Genomic DNA, 19,494 nt, shown 5'->3' on the forward strand with positions numbered 1-19,494 from the left:
GCATGTAATAATCCTATACATAAGACACCGCTTACAGTAGAAGAGCAGTTCCATGGGCTTATCATGATGTTGGAATGAGATCATTCAGGGACAAAGGACCCGGTGATTGGAGCAATTTACCACCAGACTTTACAGCTTTAAAACCACACGGGGCATTTAAACATTTAAAAATGCCCTTTTTTTGGGCACACATTAGAAAACAAATTGTTTATGTTCGAAGTGAATATGTATGTGCCTTGATGTTCTTTTATTGTTGTTATTTATGTTATTGTTTTGTTTTTTGGATAGTGTTGATACTTTGTATTGTTTTTATTGTTATATTATTATTAGGAATACAGTTTGAAGCAGTGATGATTTAGTATTAAGAATAATTTCTCATCTTTTCTTTAACCTTTTACCTATTGTTTTGTTCTCTTTCCACCTGTTAATTTGAATTTCAAATAAAAAAAATATGTAAGTTACAAAGCTAAATAACTGCTTGGTTAATGAGAACAACGTGGCGTTGTGATTGGCGGATGGACTTCAGGGGCTCCTGTGCGCATCCCACCAAACACACGTCTTAAAACATGCCTCCCCCTAGTGGCCTGGGAGGGTAATGTGCTCCTCTGTAACCCAATGCCCAATGAATATTCATGTCCTGTGTAAATACTCGAAAGTTTCCATCATTGTGTATCCCATTGTATATAACTTTATAGGACACCCTTTCATATTGAAGTATAAATAAATATATATATAATATACCCTTTATAATTCTTAAGAATCTGTTGCCATCCACCAGGACGAGGAGGATGAGACACGGGTGGATCTTGCATCAGGACAACGATCCAAACACACTGCAAACCAGACTCTCAATTGGTTCAAGAGGAAGAAAATAAAAGGTGTTGGGATGATGATAATAATAATAACAATAACTTGGATTTGTATAGCGCCTTTCATAAAACCCAAGGACGCTTTACAATTCTAAAGGAAATGGTCAGACAGACAAAACGGAAAACAAACAAAACAGAAACAGTGACTAGGGGCCAAAGGCCTTGGTGAACAGATGGGTTTTAAGGGCTGATTTGAAGGAGTCCAGGGTGGGGGCGTTGCGGATCACTATAGAGTTCCAGAGGGTAGGTGCAGCCACGCTGAAGGCTCTGTCCCCAAAGGTCCAAAGGGATGGCCTAGTCAATCGCCAGACTTGAGTCCAATAGAAAATGTGTTGAAGGAAGTCAATATCAAGATTCACCAGCGGGCCCCCCGGAATCTTCAATGGCATTCAATCCCACCTGATCACTGTGAGATTAGTTTCTTTCGTACAGGAAGCGTCTTGAAGCTGTTATTGAAAACAAAGGCTTCTCCACCAAGCACTAAATACATTTCAGTTAGCATGTTCAATACTACTTTCCTGTCATTCCCCTTTATTGCACATAACTTTTTTTTAGGGATTGGAGTGTTACAATTTCTTTAACTGGGTAGTTTTATTGAGATAATACCAACATCAGGGGGGTATTCCATCACTGTCACTAAAGGACAATCCAGTCTTATTTTGATAAGTCTCGTGAGATAAACCTCGCAGGATTTATCAAAATAAGCCTGGATTGTCCTTTAGCGACGTTGATGGAATACACCCCTGGTCTACATTTCATGTGAATAGCTGCAATGGAAATATGTTGAATGAAAAATTGCTTATGTGTTGAATACTTGAATGAATGCTTTGTTGTTGTTTGAAAAGTTGCAACCCCAAGATAGTCTAGCAGCAAGTCCTCAAAAAAGGCTTTAGTTTTCGAGATACCCCTATCCAAGGTAGAACAAAAGACAACAATGATTGTTGTTATCTTTAGGGTCTCCCATTAATGAAATTGATTGTTGTCGAACTTAATTTTGGGGGGAACATTTTTTTTTGGGGTTGTTCTTTAGAGCTACCCCAATCCCTAAAAAAGAGCCAAATTAGACCAGGCCGAATATGGGAGTGAAAGAAGAAAATGCAATGAAACAACCGGTGTCCAGTTGACGGGTTTATTTTGTGTTGAATAAATGTCTCTCCACTCAAACACCATTTATACAAAAATAACATCAAAGGTAAGAAGAAAAAAGAGAAAAAATAATAAATGATTTCCATTTTTTTCAACAGTATGTACAAACAATATGTGGCCTGAAACTACTACATTCAAAACGCACCCTCGGAAATCTAGGTTTGCTCTGATTAATTTTACCGAGATGAAGCATGTGGATTATGCACAAGGTTCCTGCACATCATGGCTCTCTTTGATAAAACTGTCAATCACAATGACATATTTACGCCACATAAAATGCTGTGTCGTCTCGATTTACATTTGGGTAATTTTCTGATATTTAGGGAAAAATAGTTATAATTATGTTCAGAGAATCTTGTGTAATTATATCTCAGAGAATAACTAAGAAGTGTCATTGTCAAAAATGTTTAGAAAATGCATCCAAGACAATAGCAGTCCACTTTTTCCCTGCCAACAGCTTTCCTTCTACCCTCAGTGTCATGCATGCTGTAATAGCGTTCAGGGACAGCAGAACATTTAAACAACTGTACACAATGTAAAGATTTTACAAATCACAGCTCTACAAAAAGGAGCTTTAAATTGCCAGAATACAAAAGAACTGTAGTTCTGGCTAAATATATATAGACAGATAAGTTCAAAGGAGGAACTCAGTAAATGTGAACATTCTCACAAATCAAATCATTCTAACGAATCACGATGAAGTAATTGCCTAACAAACACAGTTTAAAGACCTGCGGTCAATTCTTCACAAATGAAATAACCAAGAACTGGAAAAAAGGACTGCAATGACTGCATGGTACAAATGCAATGAAGGTCATCAGAGAACATACAACGTCTTTAGGATAAAGTACTTGGATCACTGGATAACAGGGGGAGGCTGCTGGATTCCTCATTCCATTCATTACACTGAGCCTGTCCTCCGATTTCTACCTCCACCAGCCTCCCTTGCTGGATAACACTGATGGACTCAGCTGCTGGTCAGTGAAGCAGGAGGGGGGGGGGGGGGGCTTTTCCTGTGACCAATTTGGTTAACCAATTAATTTGATTGGATTTTGGTGGGGCGTTGGGGTGTGTGTGTGTGTGTGTGGGGGGGGTCTTATTAAGAGGGGGCAGCATGACTCTTTTGATGTTGATCCAGGAGATGGGGGAAGGCGAACGCCTTGTCACATTCTGTGCATTCATACACAACCTGTCCGACGTGACTCTCTTGATGCTGCCGAAGAAGACTCAACCGAGAGAAGGACTTGTAGCACATGTCGCAGCGGTGCTCCCCCACGTCCTGTTCGGCGTGCTTCCTCATATGCGTGGCCAGCTCCTGCGTCGAGGCTAAAGATCTGGGGCAGAGGGAGCACTTGAATTGGTTGTCGGTGCTCTTCGGGGGTTGTTTGTGTCTGGTGTCGGCCTTGTAACAATGCCTTCTCTCGTGGTCTTGGAGGTACCTCTTCTGGGTGAAGGCTTTCTTACAGGCAGGGCACTTGAACGGCCGTTCGCTGTTATGCTGTTTGCTTTGATGTTCCTGGAGACTGAACTGAGAGGAGAACCTCTTAGAGCAGATCGGGCAAATATAGAAGTCCTCACCCACGTCCACCTCGATCTCCTCGTCCGCTGCTTGTTCTGATTTGACCGGAGGAGGAGGCTTTGTTGTGGTGGACTGATTCGGACGCTCACCGTCTGTAACGGCACGCTGTCTTCGAGCGCAGCGGTGTTTGCGGAAAGCGTCGCTGCCCAGGAAGCTCTGGCCACACTCGGTGCACTCGTACTGCATAGCAGCCGTCTGGTGGCAACGCTCGTGTTCCGCCAGCTTGCTTTTGCTGGGGAACGCCATCTTGCAAACGCGGCATGCATGACTGTTCTCAGAATGCACCGAGAGATGCCTGGCCAGTTCCATGGCATGGGCGAACCTGTGGGGGCAAATAGGGCATTTATAGATCTTCTCTGCGCCACCTTCTTCTGCTGCTGTTGTTGTTGTTTTAGTTTCTTCTGCAGCCTCATCAGTACCATGTCTCTTCAAATGGAGGAGGAAATGGGCCCGATGAATAAAAGTCATGTGGCATTGATCACACTGATACTGACTTGACTTCGCCCCCTGGTGGTGGCTGAGCTGGTGCTTCTTTAAGTGAGAACCATGTAAGAAGTGCTTATTACAGTCTTGGCATCTATGAGGTCTCTCTCTGGCTGGCTTGCAGCCGTGTTCGAAGCGCTGCTCAGGGTCTTTAAAGCACTTGGTGCAAACGTCGCAGCGATACTTGTAGCGTTCAGCCGAGGAGGAGGAGGAGGAGGAAGCAGAGGAAGGAGGAGGGGAGGATGAGGTCTTTTCCTCCCATTGCTCGGTGTGGATTTTCCGGTGCTCGATGCGGCTGATCTTACAGGAGAAGGTGCGGTCGCATAAGTCGCATGGGAAGTTGTCGTCGCGATGTGTGGCCATGTGCTCCGCCAGCTGCGAGAGTCCCTTGAAGCAGAGCTGGCACTTGGGGCAGCGGTGGGGGCGGCTCTTCCCGTGCGAGTGCTTGTGTTTGCGCAGGGCGAAGACGGACACGAAGCCCCTCCCGCACGTCTGACACTGAAACTCGGACTTGTGGCTCCTCTCGTGCTGCTGCAGTTGGGCCGCCTGGAAGAAGCACTTCCCGCACTCCGCACACTCGTGGGGCTTCTCGCCGGTGTGGCACCGCTGATGGTCCTCCAGACACTCCAAGGTGAGGAAGGTCTTACTGCAGACGTGACAGGGGAAGTAGGGAGCCGAGTCAGAGTCGTTATCGTCGCTGCCGTCGGTTTCATTGGCGGGTTCGTCGTCATCATCATCATCGTTGTCATCATATGCCTCACTTTTGTTAGTCCCTTCTACTTCAATATCAACTTCCTGCGTTGAAGCTTCCTTTTCCTTCATCGAGCCGTCGGCCTCGTTGTCCAGCTGTCCGTTTGGATGCATCATCCTGCAGTGTCTGACCAGTGAGCTACGGAGTGCATAGCCCTTCTTACAGAAATGGCAAGTGTACACCTCCTTGGGATGGGCTTCATTGAAATGGTTATCTAGAGACTGACTCGTCCAAAACCTTTGTTGACATTCTGTGCAGACAAACGGTCTGTTTGGGTCATGGCATGTTCTATGGATATCAAGGTCAGAGGAGTAGAGAAAGGTCTGTGAGCATTCCGGGCAAGAATAGGTCTTCTCATTGGTGTGCACTTTCATGTGTCTCACCAGCTGACCCTGACTGGCACATACCTTCCCACACTTGGAGCAGGTGCTGTTTTTCTGTTCCTGATCTTCACGCCCATGGTCCTCTAAGTGACTGATGAGTAGCAGCCCATCCGAGAAACTTTTATCACATTCTGAGCACTGGTACTGGACAGCTTTTTTCTCTTTGAATGTGCTCCTATCCTGTTGGTTTTCAGTGGAATCCTGCGGTTTTAATGTTTTTATGTGTTCATCTTTGCAGGAGAAGTTTGTCTGCAGAACCCCAGTACCTGTTGTTTTGGACCCTTGGTTAAAGACAAGCACGCCATCTTTAAGAGTAGAGTCTATCTCTGAGGTAATTACAGTGTCCACATTACGCTCCTCCTTGAACCGGCTGTTCCAGTGGTTAGAGCATTTTCTACCGTGTTTCCTGTACATGTTCCTGTTCCAGAAACCTTTGTTGCACTTCTTGCAGATGAACGGATACTGCCCTGTATGTGTACGCATGTGGGCATGCAGCGCACTTTTATTTATAAAGCGCATATTGCAATGAGTACACAGGAAGGGTTTATCCACCTCATTATGAGAATTGTTATCTTGATCAAACATTGTTGGGTTGTTATCGCTACTCTGCAGTTTGTCACCATACCCCTCATCCAGAGGCTCCTCCTTGACGTTCGACAGGCCAATCAGCGGCTGCTTCTGCTGCAGAGGCGGAGGCTGGTTCGGTGGCTTTGCAGCCGTGTCTGCTCTGTGTGCTGTGAGGAAATGTTGCTGCAGCTGTGAGAACAACAAGAAGCGGGAACTGCAATCAGCACAAGAAAAGCCCTTAGGTGGGCTGTAAGTGGAGGACACGCGGGGGCTGCGGGAAGGCGATTTAGATGTCACTACGCAGCTCATCAGATGTTCCTGTAGTTCACCTGGAGAAAACACCTCTCCACACTGTTCGCATAGCTCTGGGTCGATAGGCTCCCCTCTCATGCCGTTGCACTTGATCAGGTGGCGCTGTAAGTAGTCCCTCCGGATATACCTCTCGCCACAGCTGGCACAGCCAAACGGCTTCTCCCCGGTGTGTAAGCGGGTGTGCACCTTCAATTGCTCAGATGCTTTGAAATAACGAGGGCAATAGGAACATCTGAATTTTGTCTTAACTCTACAGTGCAGCTGTATCCTCTGTAGAATCCTGTTCCGTCTAGGTAGCAGAGTATCAACACTTGCCTTTTCCAAATTCAAACTCTGCTGCATAGATTCATTGATAAACCTTCTTTTACAGCTGCTTCTGCGATGTCTCTTCAGTGACGTCTCAGCGATGAACCTGATGTCACAGCAGCTGCATTTGAACTCTTTTGTAGCGTGCATGATACTAATATGTCTGTCCAAAGACTTCTGAGTGTGGAAGCTCTTTGCACAGTCGTCACATGAGAACATGTGTCGTTTTCTGCCTAAATCCAACGTATCCTTTTTATTTTGCCAGCCTCGTCCGATATCCTCAACACTGATTTTGGCAATACGAACTTCCAATCGTTGCCTTTTCCCTTTGCAGCGACTATGATGCAGTTCAAGATGATCATATCGGGAGAAGCAGCTGTCACAGGCCTTGCAGCGATATGGCTTAACCTCTGTGTGTGTTAGGATGTGCCGCCTTAGGTTTCGTGATTTCATAAAGGTTTTTGTACAGAATTTGCACTTGTATTCCCCTTCAATCTCCCCTGGTGGACGCCTTCTTAACTCTGCATGGCCAGAGGCATTAGACAGTGGTGTTGTGATGTCACTCTTGCATGGCCTCTGTCTGTTCACACCGTCACAGAAAGCTTCATGCTGTAAGAATCTAGAACGGTCAGCAAATTTGTGACCACAGTGCATGCAAGAGTAAGGTTTTTCTCCAGTGTGTGAAGGAAGATGTCTTAGCAGAAAACTCCTGTACTTGAATCTGTGTGAACAGTGGGGGCATTTGTGCTTGAACGCCTCATTGCCTTTGGTTCCCATTACTGTGGTGTTATTATCCATGGGCGTTGATCCAGGTTTGCTGTTGGGGCAGAATCTCTTCTCATGTACATCCCGATTATCTGTTCTGGTAAACTTCTTTCCACACATCCCACATGGATGCAAAAATATCATCTTGTGCTTTTTGCCAGTGTATAAGCAATTCTTCTCATGGACATTGCAGTTAGTTTGTTTATTGAAGTTCTTTCCACAATTTCTGCATGTATACACAAAAGTGATTTCGGGCACTGCACCAGAGTTGTTGCAAGTTCTCTCGTGGATATTCCTGATGGATTGTTGATCAAAGTTCTTTCCACAACTTCTACATGAGTACATATACGTGCTTTGGGGCTTTGTGCTGGAGACATTGCCTGTCTTCTCATTGACATCCATGTCAAATTTCCTGCGGACACTTTTTCCACCTTCTGTATTGGAGAATTTGCAAACTCTTTCATGTGCCCTATATTTATATAGTCCGTAGCACTGGCCACATTTCGAACAGGGACACACAGTGTTTGAATCATGACCATCATGATGTTTGGTCAGGCGATTCCACCGCTCAAACCTTCGAGGGCAGTATGAGCACTTAAATGGATACCTCTCAGCCATGGATTTCCCTTCTACTGCTTTGCTGGCGATGACTGGAGGTCCTGGACACTTCCCCTTATGAAGCACAAGTAACTCCTGGCGATAAAAGCATTCACTACAATCCTGACAAGAATAGGGTTTCTCCCCTGTGTGAATACGCATGTGGCGAATCAGAGAGGCGCGGCTAGAGAAGTGGTCCTTACAGAACGGACACTGGCGCGACGTGGGCCCTGAGAGGTGGCTCAGGATGTGGTTGCCTAGTTCTGCGACAGGGAACACTTCTTGGCATACAGAGCACTTTTTCTCCGCTGCATCTTCCTCTTTCTCTTCCTTTATCTGCTGCTGTTGCGATTGTAGTTTCTGTTGCTTTTGCAGTTTCTGTTGCTCCCTATTAAGGGCCTGATCCTCTTGGCGTTTGTGTGAGCGGATATGTCGGAGCAGATAGGCAGGGTACTGAAACTGCAGTGGGCAGTCTGGGCACTGAAGCATTCCTTTTTTAGTGTGAGATTTTCTGTGCTTCAGCAAGTCACCAATGGTTGGAACAATCTTCTTGCATACAGTGCATTGTATCCTGCGCTGGTGCACATTTTTGTGAGATAAAAGATGATATTGTTTCATAAAACGCTTTCCACACTGCAGGCAGCGGTACGGTTTGTCACCCTTGTGCGTGCGAGTGTGTTTCTTTAGGGAATAAGGATTACTGAAACATTTCCCACAAAAACGGCAAGAGTTGGGTTGGGCATCAGCTTCACTGGCAAGTGCAGGGGCTTCTTGGGATGTCTCAGATTGGTTGGAATCAGGATCAAGACTGGAATGCCTGAAATTGAACTTCTTCCCAGACTTTTTATACACCTCATGTTTCTTCATGTGTCTGTACCTCCCAGAGAGAGTAGAGAAAATGGCATCACAGAGTTTGCATTTGAAGCGTAGCCCATTTTTATCATCAGATGTCATCGGTGGAGGTTGTGTAGGAAGTTTTTTCTGCTTCATGTTTTCCTTGTGATCACTTTTTCTTTCTCCTCCACCGCATTTAAGGACATACTCCTTGATACAACTATTTCTTAGGTGTCTGGATCGGTTAGACCCACTAGAGAAGGAATTGCTGCACAGAGGACATTTAATCTTATAGCCCGCTTTCCTCCTGCGTCTGTAAATAGTGTCCTTGATGCACTGCATACGCAGATGGCTGGACAGGTGGTAGGGGTACTTGAAAACGGATGGGCAGAGGGGGCAGTCATATATGCCATGACTTACAGTTCTCACTGGCACTTTAACTGAAGTTACTACGTTTTGGGACGAAGTCACAGGTTTCTTGAGGAGGATGTTGCATTTGTGTACATTATGTCCATGCTTGTGGAGCTTTTCCCTGCATGAGAAACTTTTCCAACAAATACCACAAGTATGTTTTTTGGAGATGTCCACCAGCTTCACGTAACAGTCAGGGAGACTGGCATAAAGGCTGTCTGGTGGATGAACAAAGGGCTCAACAGATTTATGGATGAAGCCGCGCGTGATGGGTTTGTTTTCGATTACTCTGGTACTCGGGACTTCATCATTCTGTTTTGGAGCTGCGGTTTTGGATCTCAAATGCTTGCATCGCCTCAGACGGACATGTTTGTTCATGCTTCCGATCTGGGCGAAGTAAAGACCACATATGGGGCATTTGAACGGTGTTATTCCAGAGTGAAGCCGCATGTGGGAGTGGTAAATGTAAAGTCTGGGGAATGTCTTGTTGCATAATTTACACATGGGTACAGGACGGCAGGTCGACTTGCTCTTCTGTGGTCTGGACTTAGTCTTAGAGGGGAGCTCAGCACTTTCATTATCAACCCCACAGCGATGTCGCTCTGCCATCACGTCATTCACCAGGTAGGTGCTGCAGGTCTGGCAGAATTGAAATTTGTGCTGGGAGTGGCTACAATGGTGGTGCTCGAGTAGATGGTCTGCACTCTGCGCCGTCTGTTGGCACTCTGAACAGTGGTACGTCTCGTTCGCGTCGTCCTTCTGCTTGGAGGTTTTCAGAAGCACGATAGGGTGAAGGCGTCTCTTCATATGCTGCGAGGATTTCAACTGGGCTGCTTCGGTTCCTTCCGCCTGGTTGGATTCAGATCTCGTCTCCACCTTGCTCTCAGTTTCACTGAGGGATTCCTCCTCTGACAGTGGTTCTCCGTAGAACATGCTGAGCATGGGGGGTTCTTCGCCATCGACTGCTGTGGATACACCCTCAAAGAGTGGCCTTGCGTTTCCCAGACCAGCTCTTTCAAGGGTGGGTGGCTCCAAGGGTTTCTGTGGCACGGTCTGATGATCCTCCAAACAAGAAGAAGCATCGGTCTCCTCCTCAAAGGGGCTAGTCCGTTGATTTTGAAGAGAGGGATTTTCTTCAGTCTGTGATTTGTCCTCTTTGCTTTCACTTGCACCAATGGACTCTGCCTCACTCACCTCACAGCTGCCGATGACTTCCTGAAATATCAAACATTGATTTTTGGGGAAGTCTAAGCGGGATTCAAATGTTTGATTGCTACCCTCCGGTCCACCTATGCTTAAGGAACTTTTGCTTCCATCTTCTGGCTTGGCTTCTCTATCGGCACTGGGACAGTCTATGGCATTGGTATAGTCGTTTAACTTGTGAGCGGCATCATGAGCGTCAGAGGTCTTGATATCCCCTGAATCCACTGGTCCTTGGTTTGATGAAGGAATGTCCTCCTCTTTATCACCCTCTCTCAGAACAGACCCTTCATTGTGGCCCTCCCGACTGCTGACATTGGTATATCGATTCTCTTCCCATATCGATTTCTCCTCCTCCTCTTCTTCTTCCTCCTCCTCCTGTTCTACATCCATATCCTCCTCTCTTTCACTCCCTGAGACGGACATGCTATCTGGGGCATGGGACTGTTGATCCCCTTGCATGCTCGTCTCCTCCTCCTCCTCCTCCTCCTTCTCTTCCTCTTCCTCCTGTTCCCCCTCCAGTGCTCTGCCATCCAGATCCTCTCCTCCCTCGCTTGCTGAGACAGGCTGACTCTCTGGGGCACCTAAGTGGGGATCTGAGTCTTGATGCTCTTTTTTGTGCGACTCCGCCTCCTCCTCCACCACCACATGTGTATCTCCTTGTCTTCCTCCTCCTCCACTTTCTCCTCCTTTTCTAATCTCCTCCTCCTGATGCTCTTTTTTGTGTGACTCCTCCTCCTTCTCCGCATGTGTATCTCCTTGTCTTCCTCCTCCACATTCTCCTCCTCCTTCACATTCTCCTCCTCTTCTGATCTCCTCCTCCTCCTCCTGATGCTCTTGAGTGTATGACTCTGAGGCACATGAGCGTTCATCCTCTTGCATGCATGTCTCCTCCTCCTCCTCCTCCTTCTCTTCCTCTTCCTCCTGTTCCCCCTCCAGTGCTCTGCCATCCAGATCCTCTCCTCCCTCGCTTGCGGAGACAGGCTGACTCTCTGGGGCACCTAAGTGGGGATCTGAGTCTTGATGCTCTTTTTTGTGCGACTCCGCCTCCTCCTCCACCACCACATGTGTATCTCCTTGTCTTCCTCCTCCTCCACTAATCTCCTCCTCCTGATGCTCTTTTTTGTGTGACTCCTCCTCCTTCTCCGCATGTGTATCTCCTTGTCTTCCTCCTCCTCCTTCACATTCTCCTCCTCTTCCGATCTCCTCCTCCTCCTCCTGATGCTCTTGAGTGTATGACTCTGAGGCACATGAGTGTTCATCCTCTTGCATGCATGTCTCCTTGTCCTCCTCTTCGCTAGGCGTGCCTCCTCCATATCCTCCTCCTCTTATCCTCTCCCCCTCCTCTTGTGTGCCTGACTCCTCCTCCTCTTCCTCTTTTTCTCTCTCCTGTGCATCGTCAACTGGACCCTCCTCTCTATCATTCTCTGAGGCGGAGAGGCTGCCTGGGTCCCCTGGGAGGGGAATCGAGACCTTGCAAGCACCGCCTCCTTCCACAGGGGGTGATCTGTTGTCCTCTGAACGCAGTGGGGTATCCTTAGGATTGCTAGAGGGAGTAGGGGGGCATTTTGGATTACTCAAATTCCTGTTGCTGTCGATTCCTTGGGTTTCAGAACGCTGACTAGAATCGTGGTTAAACGTTGGATAGGAGGACCTCGACCTGTCGTTGTCTGGCTCTGAGCAGCTGCTGACGTCGGAGTAGTCTTCTAGAATAGATGGATTTAGCATGTCACAGTCGTCTTTGAAATCACGCAAGTCGACTTCTAAACATATGGGGAAACGGCTGGAACTGGCTGATCTATCTGGGGCAAAATCTGTGAAGGAGCTGCCTCCTCCTCCTCCTCTGTGTTTTACCAGGTCTGCCTCAACTATCTGTTGTCTCTCACCTTGCCATGGGAAGATATCATAGTATCTATTCTGTGGCACAGAATCTGAGCTAGGGTTAGAATTTGAGTCAAGGTCTGAATTCAAGTTCAAAACGGGGGAGAGGGTCTCTGTGGAAACCCCCATGTTGGAAAGGCCATCCTGTTCGATGAGGCTCTCGATGTGTTGGACCAAGTTCTCCTCTGGATCCAACGGCGCCGTCACAGTCCTCGGGTCTGAGGACAGAGGCTGAATGTTGTGCAAACAGGTGTTCCATCCATGAGCCATCCTTCACGTGGGGGTGGGGGGGGGTTGGGGACCTCAGTCCTCCTTCACCCGATCCTGAGAGAGAATGAATTCACAAGACAAGAATAAGTCAGCAAGTGTTAATGTGCATACAGGCTAAGATCTTACAATTTAAAGAGAGACCTTGGTACACATGGATATCGGTTAGGGTTGGGCGGTTGTACGGTTATAACACGGTTTTTGAAAATAGCAGCGGTATGTCAATACCGTCATAAAACCGTCAGAAATTGCTATATATATTAAGCGCCTTTTTTTCTGTGTTTGTCCAGCACCACTGTGTGTGTGGGTGAAGATGCTATGAAAGTGATGACAGAATGTTTTGTAAACAAATGTGTCACAGAAATAACCTGTCAAAAAATACTACTTAGAAGCGATCATAATCGTGTGTCACCTGACCGCTTCTCCTCAGAAGAAGAATACGCTCTGCGCTTGGTACTCCGGTGAGTGTTGGCAGTGTTTCCCATACATAGTCAATCCGCTCAAGCAGAAACGATGATTAGGACATGATCACCAGCACCTGCACTTTATCTTAGACACCACTTGAAGGGCCATGTGCAATATTCGAAAAACACCACTTGAAGGGTTATGTGCAATATATATTTATACCAAATGATGCCATGTCCAGGTGGAAACTGCTGCCAATGTCACTCAATGTTTGCTGCTGTCCTGTTGTTTACTTTGCCTACTGTATGTTGTATGTATCGTCTCTGTTGCACTTGAAGCATGAAAGTACCATGCCCAAGACGAGTTTCCCCTCGGGGACAATAAAGTATAATCAATCAATCAATCAATCAATAGTCAGGGCTTAAAGTGGGAAAAAATAAGGAAAGATATTGGGAGAGCGGGTACAGAAGACAGCTTCTTGTCTCAATGTTTAAATGCATTAATACTATTTTATAGTCAATACTAAATATATGTCTCAATGTTAAAATGCATTAATACTGTTTTATACTCAATACAAAATAAAATAATATATTTAGATGTGTCTTTAAAAGAACAAACTGATTAAATCACTTAAGGCCAAACTGATTGCATCACTTATTAAGCCACTATCACTATAACAATAGATCTACATCAAGTAGAATACTGATGACTAGTGACCAGTCAAGACTAGGGTTGGGTATCGTTTGGGTTTTATCCGGTACCGGTACCTAACCGATACTTTAAAAACGGTACCGGTAACGAAACGGTACTTAATTCGGTACTTTAGATTTTTTTAAATGACATATATATAATTATAACACGGTCGACAACATTAAACAGCTTCTCACTTTTTTATTGCTGAGGCACAATATATATTAGTTAAATATACACTCAAATTAAAATAAATGAAAATAAAACTCCTGCTGACTGAGGCACAATATACATATATATAATATTACAGTTAAATATACACTCAAATTAAAATAAATAAAAATAAAACTCCCACCTCAGCAATTCTTTTGCAAAAAGATCAGCATATTTGCCTTCTCTGGCAAAATACGACACCTCTCTTGACTATGACTAGTAGCATAGAACCGAATCTGCTCTCCTTGAAGATGCCTCCGTCACTTTCCCGTCCGTATCCCCCGACATCCACCATGGTAAACCGATATCTGGCGTCGCAGGTAGCCATCAGGACAATGGAGTGGGCACCCTTGTAGTTGAAGTAGTCGCTGCCAGCGTGCGGCGGTGCCTTGATGTTCACGTGTTTTCCATCTACGCTGCCGACACAGTTCGGAAAGTTCCACGGTCTACTATGACTTTATCCCGTGCGTTGCCAGGTGTTTCATCAAGTTAGATGTGTTGCCTGCTTTACACGCGAATGATTTTAAGCATTTTGAGCACTTCGCGTTGTTTTCATCGAGTCGGGTGAAATGCAGCCACACTTTAGAACGCTTCGGCATTCTCGTGACCTCGTAGCTAGGCTAGCTAGCGAAATTCGATAATATGATGATAATAATAATAATAATAATAATAATAATAATAATAATACAATTCATATATATATAATTTAGTATAAATTCACTAACTATATTACTACACTTACTATAAACTCACTCTTCTTAACTCGTAACACAACTGCTCAGCTCACTACCATGACATGCACTGATTGGAAATGTAACAGGCGATGTTACGTCACGACTCAGTCACGTGTGGTTGACTGTTGCATGACACCGGACACCAGGGGGGAAAAAAGTAGAAAAGTACCGAAATGAGGTACCGAAATCTCCTTTGCAATTCGGTACGGTAAATACCGAATGTAAAGTAACCGGTACCGATTTTCGGTACCCAACCCTAGTCAAGACCATTGGACTCCAGGATATCTTTGAGTTCCTGCATGAGGGCTGACGAGTTGGCGATGTTTACTTTCCTGCTGGCTAGGTGTTGTGTTGTTACTTTGGCCAGATCATCATCAAAAAATCGAACAAGGACATTGAGGATTTTGTCCATGTTAGCGAGATACCGGGCAGCTAAAAGCGAACGTCTCTACAAGCTAACATTACACTCATTCAAACTTCTTAAGGCCCGCCCCACTACTCTGCCTCCGATTGGCTAGAAGTCGTTGGTTGGCTTGAGCAATGTGATACCATTGGTAGGCGGAACTGTCTCTTTGCTGAAGACGACTCTTTAAATTACGATGTAAACAAATAGCATGTGATTTTTTAATTTATTTTTTGCTAAAAAATTCCCCCGCGCCGGAAATCCGGCACCGTACCGGAGAACTTTAAGCCCTGTATACCGTTTCCCGCCACAAGGTGGCTGGCTGCAGGGCTATGTGATTTTCCATCTTACTACATTAGCATTTTTAACATGTTTTTATGTTTGCTGAAAATACCACACAGATTTTTATCTAAAGGCATTCTAGCATGTCTCTGTTTCGTTCTGCGGCGAAAAATCGCACCGTTCCCGAGGGAATAGAATAAAAATAAAAATATCCCAGCGTTCCCCACAACACAAGGAATACAAAGCCATTTGAATAGAAACTGTCGGACCTTGCGTTCGAAAGTAACATGCAGATACATACAGGTCAGAAAATCAGCAGTAGTTTTCTGCTGAAAAAACACACGGTTCCCGAAGGAATAGAGTTAAAAAAACAAATATCCCAGTGTTGCCCACAAAACATGGAATCGATAACCATTTACATGGAAACGATGGGATGTAAACGAGTTCGAATGTAGCGGACGGATGAACACGGCGAGGGAAATTTAATACAATGGATGTCAATATGCGCCAACTCCACTTTGATGCTCCCAGTTTAACGTGAGGCCGAAACCTAAATGGCTTGTTGTTGAATCGCATGTTTCCTGAAACACGCAGCCCACAAAATGGGTCATCAGAGACCCATGTATAGCACAAGCACTGAAAAGGTGAGTTTTTCATAATATGGGACCTTTAAGGCGTTTATTAGGCTATATATAGCTATTTATTATATATATTTAAAAATGTATGACGATATTGAAACGGACACCGTTGCTATTTTCAAAAGCCACGGTATAACCTCCCAACCCTACTGGCTATAGCCCACAAGAGGACACAACCTCAGGAAAAATGTCACACGATACATACATGACACACTGCCCTTATGTCAACTATGTCATTACTCCAGTTACAGCATTGTAACCCAAATACGGTACTCACCACCTCTGCTTCAGTAAGTGTGAATGGGATCCAAGGTGCCGTGAGTTAGGCTACATCTGTCCAGGAGACTAGAGACCGAGAAAGAAATAGGCAAATGAAATTACACAAACACATTCTAGACATACAGATAACACATATGAATTAATTTAAACTCTCATAAACATTAAGTAAACTGCTCGATTTCCAAAGAAGCAAAACACAAAAACCGCAGTACTCGTGTTCAAAACTTTCTTTTATGGCCCTTTCCCATGAGCCTCAGGAATCTGATCAGCAGTCTTGGAATGCCTCTTGTCCTATCAAATTACTTGGTCCCTTTAAGACGTTGAACACAGTGTGCGCTCTGGCGCTCTCAGAGCGAATTTACGAACGCAGCCTTGGTGGGAGCAAACTATTGATGTCATCAGAAATGTGTTTCCTCTGTGACCATCAAACCAGCAGGACTACTCATAACTAGGGCTGGGACGACGCGTCGACGTCGACTTGCGTAATGTGCGTCGCAAAAAAAATAAAAATCTAACTGCAATTGCGGCACTGCGCCGACGTGGTGGCGGGGGCGCTGTTTCGCAAATAAGTTAGCTTTCGTTTTTGCTAGCGAAATAGCTGATAGTATGTTGACTGCTCAAGGAGAATACATATTTGAAAGTACAGAATGCCTGAGAGCCTTATATTCATTATATCCTAATATTCATTATATTTTGAATGGTCATCTGGTGCCTGAATATTGTGTTTTCCTTTACATAAATAATTACATTTCCACCATAAATTGATGCAGAAAGGGCACAAATTGGTGCATATCAATTCACCAGAATGCAAGAAATTAAGTGTTTGATGTTTAAGGACCCACAGACAGCCCTGCTTCATGGGTCCCCCCCGATGTCAAACACCACTGGTACCACCTCCGCCTCATTTTGAGCCAGGAAAAACCCTGATGGCATTCAAGTTGGCTAAACATAGCAGTGAGTCTGCCCTGTGTCTGGGGCTGTTTGACAGAGGCAGTTACAGTAGTAGTAGTAGTAGTAGTAGTAGTAGTAGTAGTAGTAGTAGTAGTAGTAGTAGTAGTAGTAGTAGTAGTAGTAGTAGTAGTAGTAGTAGTAGTAGTAGTAGTAGTAGTAGTAGTAGTAGTAGTAGTAGTAGTAGTAGTAGTAGTAGTAGTAGTAGTAGTAGTAGTAGTAGTAGTAGTAGTAGTAGTAGTAGTAGTAGTAGTAGTAGTAGTAGTAGTAGTAGTAGTAGTAGTAGTAGTAGTAGTAGTAGTAGTAGTAGTAGTAGTAGTAGTAGTAGTAGTAGTAGTAGTAGTAGTAGTAGTAGTAGTAGTAGTAGTAGTAGTAGTAGTAGTAGTAGTAGTAGTAGTAGTAGTAGTAGTAGTAGTAGTAGTAGTAGTAGTAGTAGTAGTAGTAGTAGTAGTAGTAGTAGTAGTAGTAGTAGTAGTAGTAGTAGTAGTAGTAGTAGTAGTAGTAGTAGTAGTAGTAGTAGTAGTAGTAGTAGTAGTAGTAGTAGTAGTAGTAGTAGTAGTAGTAGTAGTAGTAGTAGTAGTAGTAGTAGTAGTAGTAGTAGTAGTAGTAGTAGTAGTAGTAGTAGTAGTAGTAGTAGTAGTAGTAGTAGTAGTAGTAGTAGTAGTAGTAGTAGTAGTAGTAGTAGTAGTAGTAGTAGTAGTAGTAGTAGTAGTAGTAGTAGTAGTAGTAGTAGTAGTAGTAGTAGTAGTAGTAGTAGTAGTAGTAGTAGTAGTAGTAGTAGTAGTAGTAGTAGTAGTAGTAGTAGTAGTAGTAGTAGTAGTAGTAGTAGTAGTAGTAGTAGTAGTAGTAGTAGTAGTAGTAGTAGTAGTAGTAGTAGTAGTAGTAGTAGTAGTAGTAGTAGTAGTAGTAGTAGTAGTAGTAGTAGTAGTAGTAGTAGTAGTAGTAGTAGTAGTAGTAGTAGTAGTAGTAGTAGTAGTAGTAGTAGTAGTAGTAGTAGTAGTAGTAGTAGTAGTAGTAGTAGTAGTAGTAGTAGTAGTAGTAGTAGTAGTAGTAGTAGTAGTAGTAGTAGTAGTAGTAGTAGTAGGTCGCCGAATTAAAGGTGTCTGTGTTTAATTGCGGGCCCACAGACAGCCCCCATACATCAGCTGATCATTTAAAGGGGCGGCCGTCTGAGTAATGTGCATGTCACACGCTGCTTTGTTTTATAAGAGCAGCCGCTATTACCCAGAGTGCTTTATAAAGACACTGTTAAACAGAGAGACAATACAGCCATTATTTGGGGGAAAATTAAGTGATACATTAATCGAACAGTAAAAAAAAATATCGTTAGACTAATCGTTAAATTAGTCGTTAGAGTAATTGACTAATCGAAAAAATAATCGCTAGATTAATCGTTAGAAAATTTGTCGTTTGGGACAGCCCTACTCATAACTAATAAATCTGTCAATCGTTTTCGCATCTTCTTCTAGCGAATTTCTTAGTAACGTGTATTTGAAACTAGCAAAGGAGTTGTGTGGTTGAATGCGAGCCATTTATTTAGTCTGCAAATATAGGCCTATATGAAAACTAGAATGTTGTTCATTTAGCCAGCCAGATGGGCGAGTCACATTTCCCATGAAATTAAACATCTGCAGCTAAGCAAAATGAACAGCGCATATAAATGCTTCTATACGTGACTCGTAACCAAAGTAACCAAGAGGTGTATATCGCATCTTCATGCTTTTGTAACATAAGGGCGTATTCCATCAACATCGCTAAAGGAAAATACTGGTTTATTTTTGATAAGTCTCCCGAGAAACCTACAAAAAATAAGCCTGGATTTTCCTTTAGCGACGTTGATGGAATACCCCCCATATCACAGTCCCGTAGCCTAGCCTACCCAAGCAATTGACAGTACCGCGCCCCCAAGTGCCCAACAACATCCCCCCCATGGCGCCAGATCAGGGTAGGACCTCTGGGAAATGAACGTGTTTTTTGTTGTTGTTTCTTTAAATGTCCTTGGGACATTAAGAAAAATGTTTTGCTCCTTGAATGACTATCTCAGATCAACCGTATAAGCCTATACAATTTGATAAATCAACAGGCTTAGCTAATGTTTATGTCATCATCTTGGCTGCCTGGGGCCCATTCCACTAAGGTCGATTATCTTCTAAGCCTCGATAATGTTAGCTTGCGTTCGGTTCCATCAATGTGGCTCAAATAATTCGCTGCTTGGTTGAGCTCCTTCTGAGTCAGATATCATTAAACCAGGCTAAAACACTGGCTAAAGTAAGACGCGCTCAAAAAAGGCTCACAGGCGGAAATCCCGAACGACAGTTCCTCTTTTAGGAAATATTAGTTCCCACTTCACACGAGATAGATAGATGGATAGGTTGACTGTGTGATAGATAGATAATTTGATATTTTGAAAGTGTGATCGATCGATAGATAGTTTGATTGTGTGATAGATAACTTGATATTTTGAAAGTGTGAGATAGATCGATAGATCAATAAATAAAAGAGTGTAAAAAAAAAAAGTCTTTGTTTCAACTTGCATTGCTGTCATCACAGC

General features: G+C 44.3%; 1 protein-coding gene across 1 annotated transcript; it reads right to left on the bottom strand.

Moving 5' to 3' along the window:
• Nucleotides 1-2,122: 2,122 nt before the first annotated feature.
• Nucleotides 2,123-9,945, bottom strand: znf1035 (zinc finger protein 1035; the record flags this gene model as incomplete). The annotated part of the gene is made up of 3 exons (XM_080541131.1): nucleotides 2,123-7,117; nucleotides 7,769-8,439; nucleotides 9,514-9,945. The coding sequence occupies 3 exons, from the start codon at nucleotides 9,943-9,945 to the stop codon at nucleotides 3,115-3,117; spliced, it is 5,106 nt and encodes a 1,701-aa protein (XP_080397257.1). The 3' UTR covers nucleotides 2,123-3,114.
• Between the last annotated feature and the right edge of the window lie 9,549 nt (nucleotides 9,946-19,494).

This window comes from Nansenia antarctica (assembly GCF_963989245.1).
Source record: "Nansenia antarctica genome assembly, chromosome: 10".
In the NCBI taxonomy this organism is placed as follows: domain Eukaryota; kingdom Metazoa; phylum Chordata; class Actinopteri; order Argentiniformes; family Microstomatidae; genus Nansenia; species Nansenia antarctica.